Source organism: Schistocerca serialis, chromosome 2 (assembly GCF_023864345.2).
Source record: "Schistocerca serialis cubense isolate TAMUIC-IGC-003099 chromosome 2, iqSchSeri2.2, whole genome shotgun sequence".
NCBI classification, from domain to species: Eukaryota; Metazoa; Arthropoda; class Insecta; order Orthoptera; family Acrididae; genus Schistocerca; species Schistocerca serialis.
The window spans coordinates 670,047,532-670,073,151 of NC_064639.1; the positions used below are offsets into that span (position 1 = coordinate 670,047,532).

At 42.4% G+C, this 25,620-nt stretch overlaps 1 protein-coding gene across 1 annotated transcript in view; it reads right to left on the minus strand.

Moving 5' to 3' along the window:
- LOC126456318 (uncharacterized) overlaps positions 1 to 25,620 on the minus strand; it is a 1,428,646-nt gene that overhangs the window by 588,822 nt on the left and 814,204 nt on the right. The window contains exons 6-8 of the mRNA XM_050092069.1: positions 21,126 to 21,264; positions 11,243 to 11,357; positions 8,052 to 8,218 (exon numbers count right to left, since the gene is read on the minus strand). Coding sequence (XP_049948026.1) covers positions 8,052 to 8,218; positions 11,243 to 11,357; positions 21,126 to 21,264 — 421 coding nt within the window. The remainder of the gene's footprint in view (positions 1 to 8,051; positions 8,219 to 11,242; positions 11,358 to 21,125; positions 21,265 to 25,620) is intronic.

The following is a 25,620-nucleotide window of genomic DNA, read 5'->3' on the forward strand; positions in this document are numbered from 1 at the left end:
GCTTCACGGATAGCTCTCTCTACGGTAATTTTGGCTTCGTTTGGCTTTTGTTTGTCTGTGAGGTATGGGCTACGTTTAAATTTGCAGTGAAGCTCTCTTGTTTTTCGTAGCAGCTTTGTAAAACGGTTTACGAACCACAGCGTGTTTTTTCCATCCCTCAAAACTTTGCTCTTCACATAACTGTGTAAAGCGTATTGTGCAATGCTTCTGAACTTTATCCACTTGATGTTGTACATTGTTAGCGCTGTTGATTAAATTTTCATATTCACCTGCCACGTAATCTGGAGTCTGTTTCTTGTCGTTCTTGCTAAAAAGAAATGTTTTCCTACTTTTCTTTGTACTCTAGTTTACAGCCTTACGATCGCTGATTCTCCGTTATACGCTGCAGACTCGAAAAGCTCGGGCCTGTTTGTCACTAGCAGATCTAAGATGTTACCTTCACAGGGAGGTTCTCTGATTAACTGCTCAAGGTAAGTTTCGAGTAAGTCGCTTAGAACTTTGTCCCTAATACCCGCCCTGATCAACTGAGTCTCCCAGTCTATAGCTGGTAAGTTGAAAGTTTCACCTAAAACTACAACATGACCGGGAAATTTACGACATATATTCCTCAAGTTTCCCCTCAAATGTTCCGCCCCAATTGCTCCTGAGGCAAGGATTCTATAAAAAGCATCCGATGAGCATGTTTGATCTACGTTTAATACTTATTTTGACCCAAATTATTTTGCGTTCTGAATCTATACTAAACTCACATTATTATATCTTTTATGGCTATAAACTCGCGTTTACCACAAGCGTTCAGGCTATTTTCGTGATACACATTCCTATCGGAATTTAGAACTTCATGCCCATTAACACCTTATCACACGCTATCAGGAACCAGAATGCATTACGCTGGGAAAATCTACAGTCACACAACTATAACGCTACAAGACTACGCCGCTGGAGCTTTAAAAAGAATACTACTTAAATTACTTCACACATGCTTCAAACAAGCGCTGAATTTAGTCTGCATTCTAAATTGAACCAGACAGTCTAGTAACACTGCTCGAAAGTACTTAGTCTTCTTACTACGGAAATAATGATAAGGCACGGGGAGAGAGCTTGCCTAGACGAAAAAAACTGTTAAACATCGATGTATTGCTTATTTTGAAACTACTTCCCAGAAAACGTTTTCGTCGATTGACACACCGCATCATACAAAAAATAATCGTTCGAACAATTTTCGACTGTGGTGTGTAGAAGCATCTCAGTATTCGCTTATTTCGCAGAAACACTTCATTAAATACAGTAGATAATAATTATCTCGCTATTTTCTTCGCCCTGTCACCTAGAAAGACCATCCGCCGTCCCTAACGTTACGTAGCGGACAGAAGTTACTTCTGGGTAATACGGAGCTCAATTTTCTTAGTAAAGACAAAAATGAAAGACATCTGGTGTCTGCAAAATCTTAACGAGAGGGCGGAACAAAACAGGAGCAGACGCTAGAAGATTAGGTAGGGGGACATGAAAGAGAGTAGGCTACCGACACTGCTTTGAAGCAATATCAGATCCGAAGAGGGTTCCTGTGGGCGCTATTTACACACTCAGAAACTCTGAAGTCCATGAGGAGACCTAAACTTTACTCAGACTCATTAGCAAGTTCGCAAGAACTACAGGGAGTACCGCCTCAACGGGACGAGACCAAAAGGCGCATTTTCCACGACACTCATTCATAAAAACAAATTAGTTCCTAATTACTGAGGGCTTGTTAAGAGCTTGAAGGGGCTTATACAATTATTTATTTCAAGTTTCTGCTACCAGTCACTTTTTATTTTATTTTATGCCTAATCTAACATAATGCAACGCGTTTCGAACATGTTCTGTTCATCTTCAAGCGTTTATACATACATACAAACATACATAGAGAAATGTTACTTAAAAATAAACAGTCTTAAACTAGATTAATCTAGAACACTTTGTCCATTGTTTTGTACTGTAGCTGCTGGTGTGGCATTTGGGGGGAAGGAGGGGGTCAGTGTATATGTAGAAATCGAAATCAGTGACGTCTTCTGCTGGTTTTCTTCTTTGCAGTTCACTATGTATATCACAGCCTGTATCGGATGCAGATAGATTTGCATCTGTTATGTGTTACGAAAACAGAGTGAAAGGCTTTTATATGACAGTTGATCACTTACAATTTCATCATCTTGCTGCTTCACTTGCATCACTGGTGTAATGGTGGAGCTGTTGATTGACATTACACTATTGCACATTATATTTTGTCACCGATTGCCACAGCACAAATTTATTCGATGTTATACACACAACACAAGATGGTGGACTGTAGCATGTGTGTCTGTATCGATTATCGTGGTTCTGTATCGATATTCTTGGTTCTAGTCAATTATTTACATTGACATTTCTTGAATCTATGGAATTAGAACTGGCTTAAGACTGTTGAAGAATTTTGAGTTTTTGAATACGGTTATTTCATTAAGAATGTTATCTCCATGCTTTGTGTTATGTGTGAATATTTCCATTTCTTCCACGATGTCCATTCTTTTACTTTTTCCTATTTTGTGTAAAATTTCGAGGTTGTCTTCGATTTTCAAAGGGTGGCCTGTGTCTTATACAATGTTTATGATATTAGTGACGCAATGCGCATGCAATGTGGTTGTACCTAGCCGAAATCGGTAATAATTCTAAGAAGAGTTCCCATCTAGACAGTTAAGTTATAGAAAAAATTATGGCACTTTGTAAATTTTTTTGTGTATATACTTTACAAGTTACGTTTAAGTGTTTAGCCCGGAGAAGGCCTTGTATTTGGCCCTTTTCGTGTTCCAGTTACAACATTTATGGCTTTAGGAGCCGTAATATTCAAACCCAAGCTTCACTTCACAATTTAGTTGTGACCGCATTAGTTGATGTGTGACAGTGGAGAAAAGGGCAGACAACAGATTGTACAGTGAGTAACGATTCCGTGAAAAACTGCGCCAGTTTAGCTGTCTGATAATCTGAGTGGCTGCCGCAACAACAGATGTAGTCACTACACTCGGGCAAGAACGCCAAATCTCTAATTTTTGTTTAGAAATAATTTTTAAAAATATGACTCGGATCTGATTTACAGCCGTACTATTTATCTTCTCAATAGGAATCTGCCATCTATGCACTTCAGGATTCATTTTAATAACAACTTTTAGTAACACTAGAATAACAGCCGGCCGTTGTAGCCGAGCGGTTCTAGGCGCTTCAGTCTGGAACCGCGCGACCGCTACGGTCGCAGGTTCGAATCCTGCCTCGGGCAAGGATGTGTGTGATATCCTTAGGTTAGTTAGGTTTAAGTAGTTCTAAGTTATAGGGGACTGATGACCTCTAATGTTAAGTCCCATAGTGCTCAGAGCCATTTGAACCATTTGAACTAGAATAACGATAAGTAGACGAAACACTTTGTGAGTCATCGACTTCCGCCAAAAAGCGCACCGAGCTAAAAGGTTGGTACAGACTAGTTCATTCGAGAAGGAGGAACGATAACGTACAGTTCGGTCTAGGGACCGCACGATTAAGATCTGATTTTCGCGCATTTTATAGTGATCTTAAGAAGCAGCGACTCTGCGGACAATGCAGAGTAGACTGGAGGATATAATGTGTAAACTGATCTGTGACTAATTTCTAAAATGTTTTTGAAAAACTGTAAATTTAATGTAAGATCTTGTGGGACCAAACTGCGTAGGTCATCGGTCCCTAAGCTTACGCACTACTTAACCTAGCTTAAACTAACTTACGCTAAGGACAACACACACACCCATGCCCGAGGGAGGACTCCAACCTCCGACGGGGGGAGCCGCGCGGACCGTGACAAGGCGCCTCAGAGAGCACGGATTACAGTGTTTTTAATGTGCTAGAATCACAATTGTTGCATACATGAAATTTGTTACGTATGACTTTGTAGGCGTATATTTGTAAAATATCTTGTTAGCAGTTTATGGCTTTAGCTGCTCCGAGTGTTATAAATAAACAAAAAGACATTCGCATTCGAGCTAACTTTGGATATTTCTTTAGTAGCGTAGTGAGCCTTAGCGAACTCACTTATAGATTTCACAGCCTCACATCAAGAATAACGATTTCGCGGCCTGAGTGCTACTTGCGTGCAGGGACAAGGACATCTTTAGAAGACACCGGGTGGATGGACAATTAAAGGATCTGTGTTCTTCTTATAAGGAGTTTCCAGAGTCACTGCTGTGTGATCTTAATTTTTATTTCTTCCCATTTACTACAGATCTGTAACTGCTAAATTACCATTATCGAGTGACTTGCGGTACTATGTGGGTGACATTATTTTCGTTATACATGTTTATGTTATATTAGAGCACTGAGCACGGGTTGCTACTTTCTTATATATTTTCTGTTCTGAATTATGGTGGTAATTACTTTGCTATGACAGTTACTTGACAGTTTTGCACCTACAACGTAGTATATACACATCAAAAAAAGTTTTGCAACACCTCGGTTCCGAGAGTTCTGGAACCTGTACAGAAAATTGGAATTGAGATCAACATAAAAATCATTTCCGCCCTTTTTACTGCTAATGAAAACCACGCATTGCATGCTGTACCATCATACAGCGAGACCTTCAGAGGTGGTTGTCTACATTGCTTTACACACCGCTACCTCTAATGCCCAGTAGCTGGTCCTCTTGCATTGATGCATGCCTGCATTCGTCGTGGCATACTATCCACAAGTACATCAAGGCACTGTTGGTCCAGTTTGTTCCACTCCTCAACGGCGTTTCGGCGTAGTTCCCTCAGAGTAATTGGTGGGTCACGTCGTCCATAAACAGCCCTTTTCAATCCATCCCAGGTATGTTCGATAGGGTTCATGCCTGGAGAACATGCTCGCCACTCTAGTCGAGCGATGTTGTTATCCTGAAGGAAATCATTCACAAGATGTGCACGATGGGGGCGCGAATTGTCGTCCATGAAGACGAATGAATGCCTTACCAGTATGCTGCCGATATGGTTGCACTATCGGTAGGAGGATGGCATTCACGCATCATACAGCTGTTACGGTGCCTTTCATGACCACCAGCGGCGTACGTCGGCCCCACATAATGCCAACCCAAAACGTCAGGGAACATTCACCTTGCTGCACTCACTGGACAGTGTGTCTAAGGCGTGCAGCTTGACCGCGTTGTCTCCAAACACGTCTCCGACGATTATCTGGTTGAAGGCATATGCGCACTCATCGTTGATGAGAACGTGATGCCAATCCTGAGCGGTCCATTAGGCATGTTGTTGGCCCCATCTGTACCGTCCTGCATGGTGTCGTGGTTGCAAAGATGGACCTCGCCATGAACGTCTGGAGTGAAGTTGCGTATCATGCAGCCTATTGCACACAGTTTGAGTCGTAGCACGACGTCCTGTGGCTGCACGAAAAGCATTATTCAACATGGTGGCGTTGCTGTCAGTGTTCCTCCGTGCCATAATCCGTAGGTAGCGATCGTCCACTGCAGTAGTAGCCCTTGGGCGGCGTAAGCGAGGCATGCCATCGACAGTTTCTGTCTCTCCGTATCTCCTCCATGTCCGAACAACATCGCTTTTGTTCACTCCGAGACTTCCCTTTTTGAGAGCCCTTCCTAGCACAAAGTAAGAATGCGGTCGTGATCGAACAGCGATATTGACCGTTTTGGCATGGTTGAACTACAGACAACAAGAGCCGTGTACCTCTTTCCTCGTGGAATGACTGGAACTGATCGGCTGTCGGACCCCCTCAGTCTAACAGGCGCTGCTCATGCATGGTTGTTTACATCTTTGGTCAAAGGGACTGTGTCTGTGATACGATATTCACAGTCAACGTCTATCTTCAGGATTTCTGGGAACCGGGGTGATGAAAAAGTTTTTTTGATGTGTGTATTTACAAAGTATAAGCATTGTTATACAGATGGCGTGTACACTGTTTGGTTGCGCGTTTATCTATTGTTGCTGTATGTTAGTAGTAGCCTATGTTTACAGCGATAGTAGTTACTATTAATTTATAGCTGGTTATCTGGTAGGCGTTTTTGTTTGACGTTTATGCTTTTGTTAACTTCCGTTTTCCATAATTTTTTGTAAATTATGACATTCTCATACATCCTGTATTGAGTCTCTGACATACGCGTCCAGAGTATGTATAAGAATGAGCAAATATTTTAAGCTTCTTTATCGATGTGCGTCATCTTTGACCGTGCACAGTGCTTTGATATATCAGTTTTCTTTTTAGAGTATTTTAATAAGGTCTTTGGTATAGTGTTGATGTTTAACATCTGTATATTTCAGATTCCTCGAGAATGTTCATAGTAGAGCCCTTAGAAATTTTATGAGGTACTGCAATGCGTCTTCAATTGTATCTACCGAGTGCTGACGGTCTTTCAGATGGAGAAAAAATTTGATTGGTTGTGATCACTATTTCGAATGTGTTCTTTAAACCCCGTGAGAAAGTTTCTTATGTAGAAACTATTACAGATGTGCTGATTTTGTGTAGACCATGGCTAGCACAGATTGGTAGTTCTGTATTATCTGACCGTATTTTAAGGTTGTTATTCGCCCGGAAAGCTAGCTGTATAGCTGTAGGTTTGAATAATGCGTTAATTTTGTCCGCTGTTGGACCCATATATGCAGATGGTATGTATTTTATTTTCTTTCTACATGTTGTTTCTTTGATTATTCGTATTCCGCTGTGTCTGTAGTGAATGGGAAGAAATAAAAATTAAGATCATACAGCAGTGACTTTGGAAACTCGTTATAAATATATCACTCGTTGACTTATACTACGCTGCAGGCCCTATGGAACATAATATGTGTTCTGCTTTGATACAACACATAGCAAATAGGCTCCTCATGTTCTGAAATTCCACTACAAATGGGAACAGTTACATGCTATCAGTAGTAACACGGAGGACACACTGAATACGCGAAGGGCATGTTTCACTGGACACTGTCTGTCGTCACGTTCTGTTGCAAATTGTTCAGTCGTTTTTATCGCCGCACAGTTCCAAATATGCCCGAAATGAACGACTACTGGCTAGGCTCCACTCGTTGGTGATCTGACTCATTATTATAGAAATTAAATAAACTTCCCTTCCTTATCCTTAATCCTTATCTATTAAAAAAAACTACACATTGACCTTGCCAAAAGCCGAGAAGCGATTGTTCTTGGTGTTGTAGCTCTCTGGGGCACATTGTGATGCTCTCTGGGGCACCCTGTGACGCTAAATGCTCATTAATATTTGTTCATATGGGCGAAAATCTGGTCTCGACATTGTTGTAGCAGGTTGCCTATCTGGCTCTCGAGGCCGGCTCTAGTTTTAACAAGACGGCCGGAGCACTAAAATCAAAACTTCCGGTCAGCGCCCTTTCGCTTTCGCTGCCACTGCACCGCAGCTCGGAAGTTGTGGTTTGATAACTGGCAGTTATATAAGAAATGAATCTGGAAAGACAGCGTCAGTCGTCGAGCAGCCGCCCGAGCAGCAGCATCGAAATAGATTAGTTATGCCGCGTTATTTTAGGACGAATGTTTCACTGCATCACTGGAGGAATCATCTCATTTGGATTGTTTATCTGACATGCTCCCTTCAAAAACATTCAATGAGTTCGAGTCTTCACCATAGAAACTCCCGTGTGTCTCATTTCTCATCTCATTGTCCTCTAATCGTATTAGAATGACACAAATTAGCTAGAATTATTTCTAAATTTTAAAATTAAATTGAAAGAGAAGAACCAATTGGTTTCATAACAAAATCAAATACTACAAAAAATTAATATATTCTCCTAGCATGCAGACGACATCACCAAAAACCGTAGCACCCTTGTACACGGCACAATTCACAATTTTCTTGTACTGATACATATGCTTATTTACAAGTTCATCCACACGCAGACAATTTGCATCTCACCGCCCAGTACACCACATACACATTGTAACGTTTTTGCAATTTAGTACAACACTCTAGCTGTTTCTCGCACCCTAGCTTCCAAAGTCTCCTGTCTTTGCAATGTCCCACCTGTATATTACTCACTGACCTAACTCTTCTGACTCACTCTTCTCACATTGTTTTCGGGCGTCCTCTTCTTCACTAGAAGAGGCCATTCGTCCTCGCCCAAACGGGAGAGAAGCCCATACTGTCTCACTCGATCTGCTTCAATTGTGTCCACTGCAATGGTGCCCTGCTTCATGCTCCCACTCATTTCCCATGTTTCTGCACGTTCTGCAATAATTTTAAATATCCTAATTTTCGTTTCTGATCTAACAGATGTTTTACATATTTGGTTGCTTATCTATCTTCGCCAATGCGATTCTTAATTTCGTTTTTGCAGGATCCATCTTTGCTAGTAATGCCTGCTAAATATATAAGAGTCCACAGACTTTAGTATCTCAGAATATAGCGTCATATCTCGACCTACTCCTCCTATAACCAAATAACCCGTTTTCTCTGAATTACAGGTTAAATCCTATTTCCGATATTCTCTGTGTAACTTTCTAACCATGTAGCCTAATTCTTATCACCCACATTCTCTGCAAAATATAAAGTGAATAGCTTGTCGTCATTTACGCACTCATGCATGCCATGACAGGAACGTTTCCATAACTTTAAGACAGCATTCAAGTAAATTTTAAATAATGTAGGTGCTATCGTCCATCCTTGCCATAACCCTTCGTCGCTGCAGTCTCTCCAGATATTTTTTCTACCTACTTTCATTCTACAAGTTGTGCCACTAGATGAAGCTCTAACAGCTTGAACATATAAACGACTAACTGCATTCTCTAACACTGCAACCCACAATTACAAGAGTGGAACCATTACTTATGTACTATGAAAAGTTACAAATTTTACAAGCTCATACTCGGGATTGGGAGCAACGTAATTCCCTGGTAATCTTATTCACAACGATACCATAACTTAATCGAATTTTAGTAATTTTTTATATTTGTGATACGTGAAGTTCGGAACTAAAAATTTCGATCACACAAAACAGATCCATGGACATCTCAAAAATTCTCGAGGAAATCAACTCTGAAGTTTTTCAAGCGTCTTTAACATAGTAAAGTAAGGCAGATTTCTCGACAGGCAGTGCAGCTGTGCGGTAGAATAATTGCCTGTCGAATGAGTGTCCTCAGTTTGTTTCCTGGCCGATGCAAATTTTTAAACAAAAATGCCTGTTCTACGAGCATTTCCGTGAAACGTCGACACTGGCAATCGCTAGATGCCTGGTTCGCGTTTCAGTTTAATGGTTCTTTTTCTATTTTTCCCGTTCAGTTCGAACACATACGTCATTTAAGTATAAAAACCATCAACTATACTCTGATTAACACACATCTAAGTGTTATTTTTATGAAAGATGCACATCTTATTATTTCTAATCACATATCACGCACAAAAAACTAGTTTTCATTACAAATATTCATTCTTAATTGCCGATCTTTTATAAAAGATTGTTGACAAAGATTCTTTAAATTAAAAAAAAATACAAATGATATTTTCCATATATGTGTATTTTACTCGTCTTGGAAACGATCGCAGAACAAGCACATCTGTTTAAAAATTTACACTGATCAACTGTTAATGAAGGCACGAGCATACGGAATAGGTTCCCATATATGTGAGTGGCTCGAAAACTTCTTAAATAATGGAACCTATTATGTTGTCCTCGATGGAGACTATTCGTCAGAGACAAGGGTATCGCCATGAGCGCCCCAGGGAAGTGTTATAGGACCGCTATTATTTTTTCTATATACACAAATGGTGTGGTGGACAGGGTGGTTGGGGGGGGGGGGGGGGATGGGCAATCAACGGTTTTTGCTGATGTTGCTGTGGTGTACAGGAAGAGTAACTAGAGGCTGATAGAAGATGACTTAGTCAAAATTTCTAGTTGCTGTGATGAATGGCAGCTGGTCCTAAATGTAGAAAAATATGAGTTAATTCGGATAAGTGGCGAAAAAACCCGTAATGTTCGGATGTAGCATTAGTAGTGCCATGCTTGACGCAGTCATATTGTTTAAATAATCGTTTAAATATCTGGGCGTATCGTTGGGAAACGATGTGAAACGGAGAGCGCGTATGAGGATTGTGGTAGAGAAGGTGAATGGTCGAGTTTGGTTTATTGGGAGAGTTTTAGGAATGATACTAAAATGTAGACTTTCACGGCCGGAAATATCATGTCCATTATAATTATCCGGGCTGTTATGTCGTGGTCGGTTGATGAATTCTGTGTCGATTCAGAATTCATCAACCGACCACGGCATAACAGCCCGGATAATTATAATGGACAAGTTTTAGGAATGTATGGTTCGTCTGTAAAGGAGACTGATAGTGCGACCTCCTCTTGAGTACTGCTACAGTGTTTGGTATTCGAACCAGGACGGATTGCAGGAAGACGTGGAAGCAATTCAGAGACAGGCTGCTAGATTTATTATCTGTTGGTTCGAACAACATGAAAGTGTTACGGAGGTGTTTCGTGAACTCAGATGGAAATCCCTCGAGGGAAGGTGACGTTCTTTTCGAGGAACACTATAGAGAAAATTTAGGGAACCAGCATTTGAAGCCGACTGCAGAATGATTCTATTGTCACCAACATGCATTCCGCTTACGGTCAACGACGATACGAGACATTAGGGCTCATGCGGTGGCATACAGATAGACGTTTTTCCCTCGCTCTGTTTGCGTTTGGAACAAGAAAGGAAACGGCTAGTAGTGATATGGGGTAACCTCCACCACGCACCGTACGGTGACTCGCGAAGTATCTATGTAGATTAGTTCGAAACCATGGCGTCCACTTAGCAAGCAAGCTAGCAATCTACCGCAGAACCACAATGCGTGTCGAAAAATCGACATTACTTCAAGGTGTTAAAGACGGTTGGAAAATTTCAAAGTTGATTTTCTCGAGAATTTTCGAGAGTTGTATTGTTCTGCTTCGTGTGACAGAAATTTGATTTCTGAACTTCACCCACAAATATAAAAAATTACACAATTCTGCTTGTCGTGTGATCTTCTTGTCAGCCTCAGTAGTACTAGATGTCAGCATGTCCCTGATCGAACTTAATCCTCTATACCACTATTAGCTCGTCATCTGTATTGCAGACCGTTGGACACCAATATGCTGTTTTGTTTCACTAAAATACAATATTAGAGAAGTGCAAGGTGAAATGAATTATAATTCCATAAAGTCAATAACACTCGCGTGAAAATTAAAAGCCGGCACTGCTTCCCGCTTCAATTGAGTGTTTAGTTCACGGCAAGACCGAGAAAGCGCGCTGGCTCCGTCCTTGCTACTGCTTCCACCTGGCGCCGGTTGCCGGAACTGCGAGCAGTGATGAAGCAGCCGCGGCGGGAACTTTGTGAGGTCGACCTGAAGTACGTATTCGACAACCAGCCGCAACAGCATTCATCCGCGCGGAAGACAACTTTGGATAGCTTGTTACGGCGCATCATATGAATCTTTAAACTGCATGCATAATTTCCGAAAGCATGTCTCTTACGCCGCTAATTTGGCTGAAAAATTTAACGAGTTTACAAGGCGACTCGGGAACTTGGGTGGTTTACAGCAGAGTTGGTGAACTGAATCGCGCAAGGTTTGCACAAGGTACGCCATTAACAGCGGCAGTACGGTGTTTGAATAATAATACCCCTTCGAAGGTGACGCTCAATACATAAGCAGTCTGTTTAGATGGAAGCATTTCAGTAGCTATCACAAATGGCAGTAAAGGTAGCGAATCACGAGCTGCAAATCCCTCCAGGACGACGACATGAAACATTTGTTCATCAAACGCGCAGCCAGAGCGACTCACCCACATTTTATAAACAAAGAATATGATGTCAACACGTAATTAATTTATTGCTCCTGATTACATGAAGAGGTATCTTTAGATTTTGAATCTCCCGTTACACCCCAACTGGCATTCAAACTTTCCCTTTTCAAATGTCCTCTATAGTAATTCCTAGACATCGTGAATTTTCCCTTAGTTCGTAAAAAAACGTAGGGAAACATTCATCTGTCCTCATTTTATGCTGACGTATATGCCTAAAAATGTTGAAATGCCAAAGGTATTTTAAAAGCTGTAGTCATCTTTGACGAGTTAAGGTGGTTCCGTAATAATTAGCAGAAAAAATAAAACTGTTATTAAGAGCAGAAAGATCACGCGTATAGAGGGTCACCAGAGGTTGTAGGGCGAAATTTTTTCAGTTAAAACTGAAAAGAAAGAAGTGTTGGGATGAAAAGTAATTCCTGTTGAAGATTATTTACAGTGAACTTTAAATTAAAAACAGGTTATGTTAATTGTGATTTCTGATGGTTTCTACTGGCATTCTGACCAGGAAAACATGATTTTATGTGATTTTTGACATCACGTTTAGTATAGTAATGAAAAAATGATATTTAATCGGACGGAGCACTAATTTCGAGGTGGTTTAAACCACTGGTTCACAACCTTGGCGTTACAGTTGCTTGGAATGAAAAGGGGGTGCTTAGGTGAGGGGTGGCGGATGCTGGTGTCCCGTGTTCGATTTGATAATTGTTCTTTTAATTACTAACATAAAAAATACGCCAATTTAACTTTCTACATTTTGGTACAATAATATATCATAAATGAAAGCAATATTGTTGATTAAAATGATATTTCGATGCCACTTAGCTTAAACGGGGTTACGACATTGCTATATTACAACATTTCTCTGGAATTTTCAGTTTTCCAGACTGACATTCAAAATTTTGCGAAATCACCTTTTGCTGTAAGTGAAAAAAAGAGTTTTACCTTGCTAGTCTTCAAGGTAGCAAATTCTTCAGTTGCAACGTCACTTATTAGTGACTGTTACAAGTTCAGCTAGAATTGAAAATAATATGTACACACGAAATTGATAATACGAGTATTTTAGTTGTCTCTAGAAGTAGCGTTCAGTCGTTACACTTTGTAACATTGCAGCTGCAGTTAATGATTTAAATAGTGAAATTCTAAGAATTTATTGAATTTATTCTCATTTTCAAGTGCAGCTGTTTACATTGGTATGGTATGAGATACGTGTGCGTGCGTGCGCTCGTGTGTGTGTGTGTGTGTGTGTGTGTGTGTGTGTGTGTGTGTGTGTGTGTGTGTGTGTTATTTTGGTTCTCCTTGCCTGCAGTCGTCTTTTTATGGTTTTAAGGTACCGTTCCTCCTCCACTGCGCAGAAATTCACACAGTCACAAGCCATCACTCACACTGTTTGTTTACATGAAATTAAATATGGCAGAGTGCTGACATTTCATCGCGGCAGTCGGCCGCTGTGTAAACAGACGAATACTTGGACGACCAGAGGGGAGAGGCGAACGAACAAGCTTCATCTCCCTCTCGCAGGGATGTCAGCCTACATCTGCGTTTCTTGCTCCTGCCAAAACAGAAGTGACATAATTCTCATACGGATCGTCGATCCCTTCTGGTGTTGTGAATCTCGACCAAGATTAGTATCTTCACTTATTTAAAAATAAGAAAAACAAACAACATGCAACGCACGACTCAAAGCAAAGCTGAATACACAAGGTTTTCGCTAAAGGCTATAGCGCAGTTGTTTGTTGAGGCTGCCAGTGTCTTAAGCGTAGTAATTCAGGCCCGACCTTTGCTGTATCTTAAGCAACCACAGATCAAAACTGCCCCTCCCAACTAAAACTGCCACTGTAAAGTGTGGGCGTACCGTATGTGAGGGAAAAACAGCTGAAATTACGCTGAGAAAAGGTATGGGGTGCTTGAAGATGAAGGGAAGGTGAGACGTGTTGAGAGACGTGTTGTGAGGATGGGTGAGACAATTAGGACTCAAGCTGACCGCATGTGCAGATGTCTAGCTGTTAGAGGAGATATGGGAACTGTAATGAGCTGTTATACGGTACAAGAGATAATCAGATACGGAACTGAGGCGGAGTGTATATCATCCAGAAATTGGACGGAGTGAAAAAACTTGGAGGGAACCGAAGTGCACACTACATTGGCACTGGTAAGCATGGCACGGATGAAAACTGTAGCTGACGTTATACTAATCGAACTGTGGACTGCTAAAAATTTCAGAGAGAGATTACTTGGGTTCTCTCGGCTGTGTCCTTAACGCTGTTAAGAAAATAAAAATTCATTCTATGACCAACCAACTTTTTCTGCATAGAGTCCCAAGAAAATGCTGAAGATTTACAGCGGTTTCTCCCAGACAAAAAATGACGGGGTTATGAGGAGGAAAGTTTTTCTGTCGTTTCTACGAATTTTCTAACACACTAGGCGAGTTCTTTCGTCGATTGGGCCAAGCCTTTTTGAAGCAATCGATATACAGAGACTTAACTTTGCGTGTCTTGCAGATATATTTGACTATGAGATCAACGCTAAGCTTCAAGAGAATGAGATGGATTTATCTGAAGCTAAGTATAATATTTACATTCATTGCGTAACTGAACCATCACACTAGTCACTTGAGTAGACACGAATTCGGTCACTTTCGAAACTTCTTGAAATTGCACGTAAAGACAGTGTACGTGGGCTGCTTCTGTGTTGGCAGCGCTGTGTAGCGCTTTGCGTTGGATCTCTGAATGCGCTTTCTTTGTAAGAGACTCAGTGGCTGGTCGGACTCGTTGTTGGAAGGTAATCACAGGTACTGTTGGGCAGTTGGTGGTGAACAGCCAGCAGTGATGGATGTTAGATGTGACACGTTAGCATTGATGGAGGTTAGAGGTCTGAAATGTTAGCGTAGGCTAACGATATGTACAGTACATGTTCGACTTGGAGATTGAATGTTATTCATGATTATATATCTTAGTACTGGATGTCAATGACGATTTATATTCGTGTTTGAACATCATTAAGGTAAAAAACCCATAATTTGGTTTGCATCAAAATCTTTCCTTTGTTAACCACATGCCTATTAGTAGTTAATGGCTTTAGTAGTTAGAATCCTTTATTTAGCTGGCAGTATTGACGCTCGCTGTATTGCAGTAGTTCGCATAATGAAGATTTTTGTGAGCTAAGTGCTTGATGAAATGTCTAGGTTATTGTTAAGATTTCTTTTTAGTCAGGGCCATTCTTTTGAATTAATTATTTGAAGTCTAGTTGTAATTTTTTTTTGAGCAGTCAGATTGCGTTGCGCTAGAATATTCTGGGTCAGTATTGACGTGATAACAAGAAGTAAAGAGAAAGTAGGCTCAGTACGTTCAGTTTTACTCAGCTGTTTCAGAATCAAATAATGTAGAAGTTTCATCTTCTCAGTCATTAAGCAATTTAAGTACAGATTCACACATTTAAATAAAGAAGTTTCAGCAGACACAAACTTCCAGACTTACATTAGGTGGTTTTGCTTACACGTGAAAACAAGCTATGAAAGCTAAATTTCTTGGTCTTTGTATGCTAGACATAGCAACTTTGGAACTTACTCCGTTTTCTGTAGATGCAGGGGAATTTCATCGTTCAAGACACCTTTACCTGAAAATTCACTTAACTGAAATAGCTGTCATCAATCTATAGCTTCGTTTGAAGGCCACAAAATTTTCCTAAACATGAACCAATTCGAGGTGCTTTGCCGTGGCCTTCCTCCGACATTCGGACAGACTTCTGCAATTAGTTATACTGCTGCTTAACATGGACTTCGAACAACAGAAATCATTACAAGCATTATTTTCGAAACGCTTTGAGGACACTGCCAATCTTACACCGGTTTTCGAGCTGTTCTTGAGACCGTTTACCGTTTCAGGTGAAAGCCCCTGTGCATGTGCAGATTAACTCAGTGATCTGCAATGTGTTTCCTGTTTTACAGACAAATCCTTTTACGATAAAATTGTCCAGGACGCGTAGATTGTTCTCGTCACATAGTTTACACATCTCCATACTGAGGTTGCAAACGTGCCACAATGCTTCCGTCAACGTAATGTGTGTGAAAGATCTTGTTTTAGATTATGGAACTAAATAACCCACTATTACGTGACAATCTGAGTGTGAAAATCTGTGAAATTATGCGCTTCTGTCTGCATGCTGACGATTTGTACTAATTAAAAATTATATTCCACGGCGTGTCCCAGTTCCGTTAGGACTACCTGAGTGAAATTAAAATTGCAATGCTATTTCGTGACGAGATGCGGCGTTACATTCCTTGAAGTTTCAAACACAGCTGAGTAGAAGGTCAAAGCGATTGCAGGCATCCTGGCAGCGAATGTGACAGTACATGTCTGACGGTCGTCAGAAAATGACAGTGGATCAGCGAGGCAACGTCACGTTTTTTGAGTCTTCCAGCGTTTGTGGGCAAGCAGTCGTCGAATTCGACCTGACTGAGACGGAGGTTGCCGGTTGCTCCTCCATGACGAACCTCCATGATGACGTTTTAGGTTACAAAGCGAAGAGTGGACACGGACTTTTGGTCAGCGAATGGATCACAGTCCTTGATCACCCATCGTATTTGCCGGACTTCTAGTTGTTCTCCAAACTGAAGTTTGCGGGGAAAGAATAGCGTTATGACGCAATTAAGGGGATTCAAGAAAATTATACTGCAGTACTAAATGGAACTCCAAAAAAAAGGACTACAGTGACTGCTTCAAATGATTTCAGCTGTGTTTTGATTCAGGGGGAGACTATTTTGAATAAAACAGTGATCTTGTGAACATACTACATGTCTTTCTTTCGTAGCCACAGCCTCAACGAACTAGAACACACCGTGTATGTCTTGTGCACGCCAAAAATAAATTATACTGAAAATTTGTTTTGTTTCTGATCTGTGTTGTTGAGACATCGGAAACACAAAATCAAGCCCTGTGCAATGCGACTGCATTACCATTTAAATGTGTTGCGTTCGTAGTTTCCAACTTTTCATTCTTAGACAGCTTGCCGTGGTGGTGGGGGAACTGTGCCTCCAGGCTGAGCACTATGGCACTCGTGCCAGCGTACGGATGAGCTGAATTCTTGGCCGCCCCTGGTCTAGGGCAAGCTGTTTCGTGGGCAGACAGCTGACGTGCGTGTAGTCAGCCAGCTGGGCGGTAATTATGTGATTGTACTGACAAGGCCGGCGTGGCCAGGGACTACTTGGCGGGTAGCAAATACTACCTTTGTCCACGTGCGGGAGGCTTGTGCCCTATTGGGCAGCGTTGAAACTGTCTAGTCTAGGGTCATGATTTGTTGTGTCGAACATATGGTCCTAGAAATAAGTAGAAATAGTTCCGTCTCACCGAATCTGAAAGTGGTTTTTCTCATTTCGGACTCCCTCTGTCCCAGTACGAGCTCGCCTTTTGTTTGGCTGGAAAGACCCGGACTCATCAGTGTCATAAATTAAACAGATCATTCCGTATAGAGAATGAAAAGTACAAATAAAAACTTCGCTGTTTCTATTGCGAACGTACACTCTCAGATTTTTGACAATAAACCAAGTGATGCGCAACTTCTACCGATATCGGAAGAGATTAGCGACTGGTTTCAGGACTTACTTACAGATACAACAAATGGCCCTTAAAGAAACAAAATAGACAAATGTAAAAGTACTTTCCGGAATACTCCAAGGAAGTACTATAGGATCGTTACTGTTTACGGTGTATGTAAATGATCAATTAGAAACCGTCGAAAGTTGTCTATAAGAAAATAGCAACGCCAGAAACAGTCTCGATTTACAAATGACCTACGCAGTGTTAACGAATGGTGCATGGACTCAAAGTCCACAAACGTAAACAAATGTTACATATTGCAAATACATAGGAAAAGAAATCCACTATTGTACAGCTACGCTGGTCGTGCGGTAGCGTTCTCGCTTCCCACGCCCAGGTTCCCGGGTTCGATTCCCGGCGGGGTCAGGGATTTTCTCTGCCTCGTGATGGCTGGGTGTTGTGTGCTGTCCTTAGGTTAGTTGGGTTTAAGTAGTTCTAAATTCTAGGGGACTGATGACCATAGATGTTAAGTCCCATAGTGCTCAGAGCCATTTGAACCATTTGAACAGCTACGCTGCTGATGACAAATTGCTAGAAACAGTATACAGGGTGTAATTTTTAAGCTGACAAACCAGAATAACTCGAAAAATAAGTTCCACAAGAAAAAATGTGTAGAATCCTAAGTTGATTATTTTCGAGGGGGACATCTGCTGGTGCTAAAATTTCAAATGGGAACCCCCATTTTTTATTGCAGTGTCAGATTCTACATAAAAAAAAACTACATACGTTTTGTCTTAAACATTCGTTTTGATTCTTGGTAGTTGGCGCTGTAATTCAAGAAAATCCATGTTCTCATTTTTGCGTAAAAAATGGTTACGGATAAATAAAAAGTACTTATTACTTCGTAAATTTTGATTCGCTAAAACTAAAACTCTCCCTCTCTCCCCATAGGGTGGCATTTGACGGAGAGGAATCAGAGTTTTACAAATGTTGACTTATCCGAATCTGCGGAAAAAATTAATATTTGGGTCAACGTTTGTAAAACTCTTAATTCCTCTCTCTCAAATCCCACCCTATGGGGAGAGAGGGAGAGTTTTAGTTTTAGCGAATCAAAATTTACGAAGTAAATAAGTATTTTTTATTTATCCGTAACCATTTTACAAGCAAAAATGGGAACATGGATTTTCTTGAATTCCAGCGTCAACTACCAAGAACCAAAACAAAAGTTTAAGACAAAATGTACGTAGTTTTTTGTGTAGAATCTGATTCTGCAATAAAAAATGGGGGTTCCCATTTGAAATTTTAAAGTTGCCTCCCACCCCACCGACAGAGGGCTGGGGTGGCGGGCTAATTTTAGCACCAGCAGATGTCCCCCTCGAAAATAATCAACTTTGGATTCTACACATTTCTTGTGTGAAGCTTATTTTTCGAGTTATTCTGGTTTGTCAACTTAAAATTTACACCCTGTATACTGTAAAACACCAAGGAGTAAATATCCAGTGCGGCCTTAAATGGTGAGAAAAGCAGACGTCAGAGTGAAATTCATAGGGAGAGTATTAAGGAAATTTAACTCATCCAGGAAGGAAGTGGTTTATATGGCGCTTGTTCGACCTATTCTTGTGCACTGTTCATCAATCTGGGATCCTTACCAGGTAGGACTGATAGAAGAGATAGAGAAGATCCAACGAAGAGCGACGCGTTTCGTCACGGGATCGTATAGTCGACGCAAGACCGTTACAGAGATGCTCAACAAACTCCAGCTGCAGATGCTACAAGAGAGGCGGTGTGCATCACGGGAGAGGTTTACTATCGAAATTTTGACAGACTGATTTCCGGGAGGGGTCGGGCAACGTGTTACTTCCTCCCACATACATCTCGCGAAATGATCACGACGAGAAAATTTGAGAAATTAGACGTAATAAAGACACTTACCAACAATGGTTTCCACGCGCCATTCGCCAGTGGAGCAAGGAAGAGGGGACCAGTAATTGGTAAGAGAACTACTATCCGCCACACACGGTCAGGTGACTTGCGGAGTATTGATGTGGATGTCGTCTCTCCGTGACAGCAACGGTAACACTTTCGACGACAGCGCTGCCACAGCAGAGTTACTAAACACAGCCTTCCGAAATTCCTTCACGAAAGAAGGCGAAGTAAATATTCCAGAATTCGAATCAAGAACAGCCGCAAACATGAGTAACGTAGGAAGAGATATCCTCGTAGAAGTGAAGCAACTTAAATCACTTAACAAAAGCAAGTCTTCCCGTCCAGATTGTATACCAATTAGGTTCCTTTCAGTGTATGCTGATACAATAGCTCCTTACTTAAAAATCACATACAACCGTTTGCTCGACGATAGATCCGTACCCAAAGACTGGAAAGTTGCACGGGTCACACCAATATTCATGAAAGGTAGTAGGAGTAATACACTAAATCACAGACCCATATCATTAACGTCGATATGCAGCAGGATTTTGGAACGTATATTGTATTGGAACATTATGCCTTACCTCGAAGAGAACTGTATTGACACACAGTCAACACGGATTTGGAAAACATCGTTCTTGTGAAACACAACTAGCTCTTTACTCGCACGAAGTGTTGGGTGCTATTGACGAGGTATTTCAAATGGATTCCGTATTCCTGGATTTACGGATGGCTTTTGACACTGTACCACACAAGCGGCTTGTAGTGAAATTCCGTGCTTATGGAATATCGTCTCAGTTATGTGACTGGATTCGTGATTTCCTGTCAGAGAGGTCACAGTTTGTAGTTACTGACGGAAAGTTGTCGAGTAAAACAAGTGATTTCTGGCGTTCCCCAAGGTAGTGTTATAAGCCCTTTGCTGCTTCCTTATCTATATAAACGATTTGGGAGACAATCCGCGCAGCCGTCTTCGATTGTTTGCAGATAGCGCTGTCGTTTATCGGCTAATAAAGTCATCAGAAAATCAAAACAAACTGCAAAGCGATTTAGAAAAAATATGTGAATGGTGCGAAAAGTGGCAGTTGACCCTAAATAACGAAAAGTGTGAGGTCATCCACGTGAGTGCTAAAAGGATCTCGTTAAACTTCGGTTACACGATAAATCAGTCTAATCTGAAAGCCGTAAATTCGACTAAATACCTAGGTATTACAATTACGAACAACTTAAATTGGAAGGAATACACAGAAAATTTTGTGGGGAAGGCTAACCAAATATTGCGTTTTATTGGCAGGACACTCAGAAAATGTAATAGATCTACTAAGGTGACTGCCAACACTACGCTTGTCTGTCCTCTTTTAGAATGCTGCTGCGCGGTGTGGGGTCCTTACCAGACAGGACTGACGGAGTACATCGAGAAAGTTCAGAGGAAGGCAGAACGTTTTGTATTATCGCGAAATAGGTGACAGAGTGTCACGGAAATTACACAGGATTTGCGGTGGTCATAAAACAAAGGCGTTTTTCGTTGCGGCGGAATACACATGTATACGTAGATGTTTGCCAGTAGAGTAGAAAGAGCATCTCCGACACGTTTTCACATTTGGAAGACCCACCTACTCCTCAGATCTTCTACACTTGTTCCGTGAGCCTTACCTGATACGGATCCCAGGCTGAGTAGGTGTACTCAAGCATCGGTGGAACAAGGCTTTTGTGGGTTACTTCTTTCGTGGGTGAGCTGCACATATTTTGTAAAGAGACAGGATAGGGTTCCAAAGGCTAAAGAGGCTCCCATTCTAGCTCGGTATACAACTAGAAACGTTTTGTTATTTGGAGATAAGCTGAGGAGTCGCTCACCAGCGTGGTCTGTGTGGCGGTGGTGACCCTGCAGCCGTTGGCGGCGCCGCTCAGCGCCTCCTGGCTGCCGCCGCAGCCCGACAGCAGGAACGGCCGCACCGGCCGCCGGCCCAGTGCTGCGCAGCTGCCCGGCGACAATCTGTAACAGGTAATAGCTACTTGTACGTTTGTTACGTTTGTTAATACCTACACATCAGACACTCCTGCGCCTAAGGAGGGGGGGGGGGGGGGGGGGAAATTGGCTGACGGAGTAAATCATCAACACAAGCTACATTTTTCATATTACAAAAGTGTGTAACACGAAGTTTTTTGTTGTGAACTCAACAAGGTTCTGCAAAAAAGCCTGTTCATGCAACTGCTTCATACTAACTACGCTTCTCAATATATTTGTTGTTGTGGTCTTGAGTCCTGAGACTGGTTTGATGCAGCTCTCCATCCTACTCTAACCTGTGCAAGCTTCTTCATCTCCAAGTACCTACTGCAACTTACATCCTTCTGAATCTGCTTCGTGTATTCATCTCTTGGTCTCCCTCTACGATTTTTACCCTCCACGCTGCCCTCCAATACTAAATTGGTGATCCCTTGACGCCTCAGAATATGCCCCACCAACCGATCCCTTCTCCTAGTCAAGTTGTGCCACAAATTTCTCTTCTCTCCAATTCTGTTCAGTACCTCCTCATTAGTTATGTCCTCTACCCATCTAATCTTCAGCATTCTTCTGTAGCACCACATTTCGAAAGCTTCTATTCTCTTTTTGTCTAAACTATTTATTGTTCACGTTTCTCTTCCATACATGGCTACACTCCATACAAATACTTTCAGAAACGACTTCCTGACACTTAAATCTATACTCGATGTTAACAAATTTCTCTTCTTCAGAAACGTTTTCCTTGATTCTGTAATAAAATTTGATGTAAACAGTTTATCTGTTTTTCAAACCAACATCTCAATTCATGTAATCCATGTTAGGATTACATTGTAGAGCCAAAGAAACTGGTACACCTGGCTAACATCGTGTAAGGCCCCCGGGAGCACACGGAAGTGCCGCAACACGACGTCGCATGGGCTCGACTAATGTCTAAAGCAGTGCTGAAGGGAACTGACACCACGAATCCCGCAGGGCTGTCCATAAATCCGTAAGAGTAAGAGGGGATGGAGATCTCTTCTGAACAGCTCGTTGCAAGGCATCCCAGATATGCTCAGTAATGTTCATGTCTTGGGAGTTTGGTGACCAGCGGAAGTCACTCTGTAGCAATTCTGGACGTGTGAAGTGTCGCATTGTCTTGATTGGATTGCCCAAGTCCGTCGGAATGACAATGGACATGAATGGATGCTTACTTACGTATTACCTGTCAGAGACGTATCTAGACGTATCAAGAGTCCTATATAACTCCAACTGCACACGCCCCACACCGTAACAAAGCCTCCACCACCTTGAACAGTCTGCTGCTGACATGCAGGGTCCATGACTTCAAGGGGTTGTATTTACATCCGTACACGTCCATCCGCTCGATACAATATGAAACGAGAATCGTCCAACCAGGCAACATGCAACATGTTTCCAGTCATCAACAGTCCAATGTCAGTGTTGACGGGCCCAGGCGAGGCGTAAAGCTTTGTGTCGTGCAGTCATCAAGGATACACGAGTGGGCCTTCGGCTCCGGAAGCCAATATCAGTGACGTTTCGTTGAATGGTTCGCACGCTAACACTTGTTGGCGGCTCAACATTGAAATCTGCAGCGATTTGCGGAAGGGCTGCACTTCTGTCAAGTTGAACGATTCTCTTCAGTCGTCGCTGCTGCCGTTCTTGCAAGATCTTCTTCCGGCCGCAGCGATGTCCGAGATTTGATGTTTTACAGGATTTCTGGTATTAACGGTACATTCCTGAAATGGTCGTACTGGAAATCCCCACTTCATCGCTATCTCGGAGATGCTCTGTCCCATCGCTCGTGCGCCGACTGTAACACCACGGTGAAACTCACTTAACGTGTCCGCAGCTCGTGGTCGTGCGGTAGCATTCTCGCTTCCCGCGCCCGGGTTCGATTCCCGGCGGCGTTAGGGATTTTTCTCTGCCTCGTGATGACTGGGTATTGTGTGATGTCCTTAGGTTATTTAAATTTAAGTACTTCTGAGTTCTAGGGGACTGATGACCATAGATATAAGTCCCATAGTGCTCAGAGCCACCTGAACCAATTTTTTGAAACTCACTTAAATGTTGATTACTTGCCATTGTAGCAGCAGTAACAGATCTAACAACTGCGCCAGACACTTGTTGTCTTATAAAGGCATTTCCGACCTTAGCGCCGTATTCTGCCTTTTTACATATCTCTGTATTTGAGTACGCATGCTTGTACCACCTTCTTTGGCGCTTCATTGTAAGAACAATCTGCATAAAAATTTAAAGTCACTTACTTTCTTTCAGAGAGGTGTCCATTATATAGGAATACACATTTTCAGTAACTTGGCAGCAGCCGTAAAAAGCTTACCTACTAATAAAATTCACTTTCATTGTAGCCTAAAAGATTCATTGGTGGTCGACTCCTTCTATCCCACTGACGAATTTCTTAGTAGAATCAAATGATGTATAACTAATTGACAACATTAAATGACGTGACCGTTATGCAAATTCTGACTTCTACACATATTTACTGCATAATAATAATAATAATAATAATAATAATAATAATACACTGCCGGAAAAAACTAGTACACCTGGAAAGACAACGTCGAGTTTGATCTGATGACGGCATATGGCGCCTGGAATATACTAGATGTACTCATAATGGTTTCAACGTCGTCCACCAACAGATAGTGTAGTGGCACAACACAAGGCGCTATATGTGTCTGCAAAAAAAAATGGTTCTAAGCACTATGGGACTTAACATCTGAGGTCATCAGACCCCTAGAACTTAGAACTACTTAAACCTAACTAACCTAAGGACATCACACACATCCATGCCCAAAGCGGGATTCGAACCTGTGACCATAGCAGCAGCGCAGTTCCGGACCGAAGCTTCTAGAACCGCACGGCGACAGCGGCCGGCTATGTGTCTGCCCTTTAATAGGGTATACTCACAATCAGAAGGCGCAGTTTGGTGCAAACGTGTGAAACAAACAGCGACTATGCCATGGAGACGCCCGCGTGCTTCTTACAGCCAACTGAGCGAGTTTGAAAGGGGTCAAATTTTGGCCCTCCGAATGGTGGGGTGGTCCTTTTGAGATCTGCCGTACAAGTTGGACGTGCTGCATCAGTTGTACAACTATTTAGGTATCAGTGGTCACTTGATCACTGTCAGACCTGTAGATGAGGTTCTCTACAGCTACGCAGCACAGTCGACCTGCAGGATCGTCCTATTGCAAGGGCAGAAGTGAGAAATCGTGCAGCTACCACAGCACAGATAAGAGGGCTTCTGAGCCCAGACGTGTCATTACGAAATGTTGCGAACCGGTTATTACGAGTGGGACTACAGGTTCGCACATCTCTAAGCTCGTCTTCCACTCACGCCACAGCATCGACGTGTACGGCTCGACTGTGCCGTCAGAGGATCACTTCTAGGATAGTATGACACGTCGTGGGACGAGAGCAGGTTCTGCCTGCCCGCTAAAGATGGTCGTTTGCGCGTACGACATAGACCTGGTGAGCGCTGTCTCGTAGTGCATTCGTTCGAGACATGCTGGCACCACCACAAGCCCCGCTCACTCTCGTTCAAGTTTGGTGTTTCTGAAGGGGACGCTAACCATCGCACGCTACGTTGCAGAATGTTCTTAGACTCGTTCTTTTGTTGTTCTTGCAACGGGGAGGTGATGTGTTGCTCCAACAGGATACTGCTACCCACACTGTTCGTGAAAGTCAATGTTCTCTGCAAGATGTGAAGCAACTTGTCTCCAATCTAGCACACGTGGTATAAGATGGGACGACTCGTCAACAACCGAGCGAGGTGGCGCAGTGGTTAGACATTGGACTCGCATTCGGGAGGACGACGGTTCAATCCCGCGTCCGGCCATCCTGATTTAGGTTTTCCGTGATTTTCCTAAATCGCTTCAGGCAAATGCCGGGATGGTTCCTTTCAAAGGGCACGGCCGACTTCCTTCCCCGTCCTTGTCTAACCCGATGAGACCGATGACCTCGCTGTCTGGTCTCCTTCCCCAAAACAACTAACCAACCAACGACTCGTCAACCAACAACTCAAAGAACTACGTGAACAGATCGAGCAGGCGTGGCCTAACGTATCGCAGGATAGTATTCGCCTTCTGTACGATCGACTGGATGCCAGTGTCAGCGCGTCCATTGGCGCCAGTGGAGGCTACACCAGAATTAACAGGAGTGTTTCAGCACGGGTCGATACCTGGTACCTCACAATCGCTTCTGATATTGCTCTGTAAATGTTATCATTTCAGCCGTCCGTTGTGGCCGAGCGATTCTAGGCGCTTCAGTCTGGAACCGCGCTGCTGCTACGGTCGCAGGTTCGAATCCTGCCTCGGGCATCGATGTGTG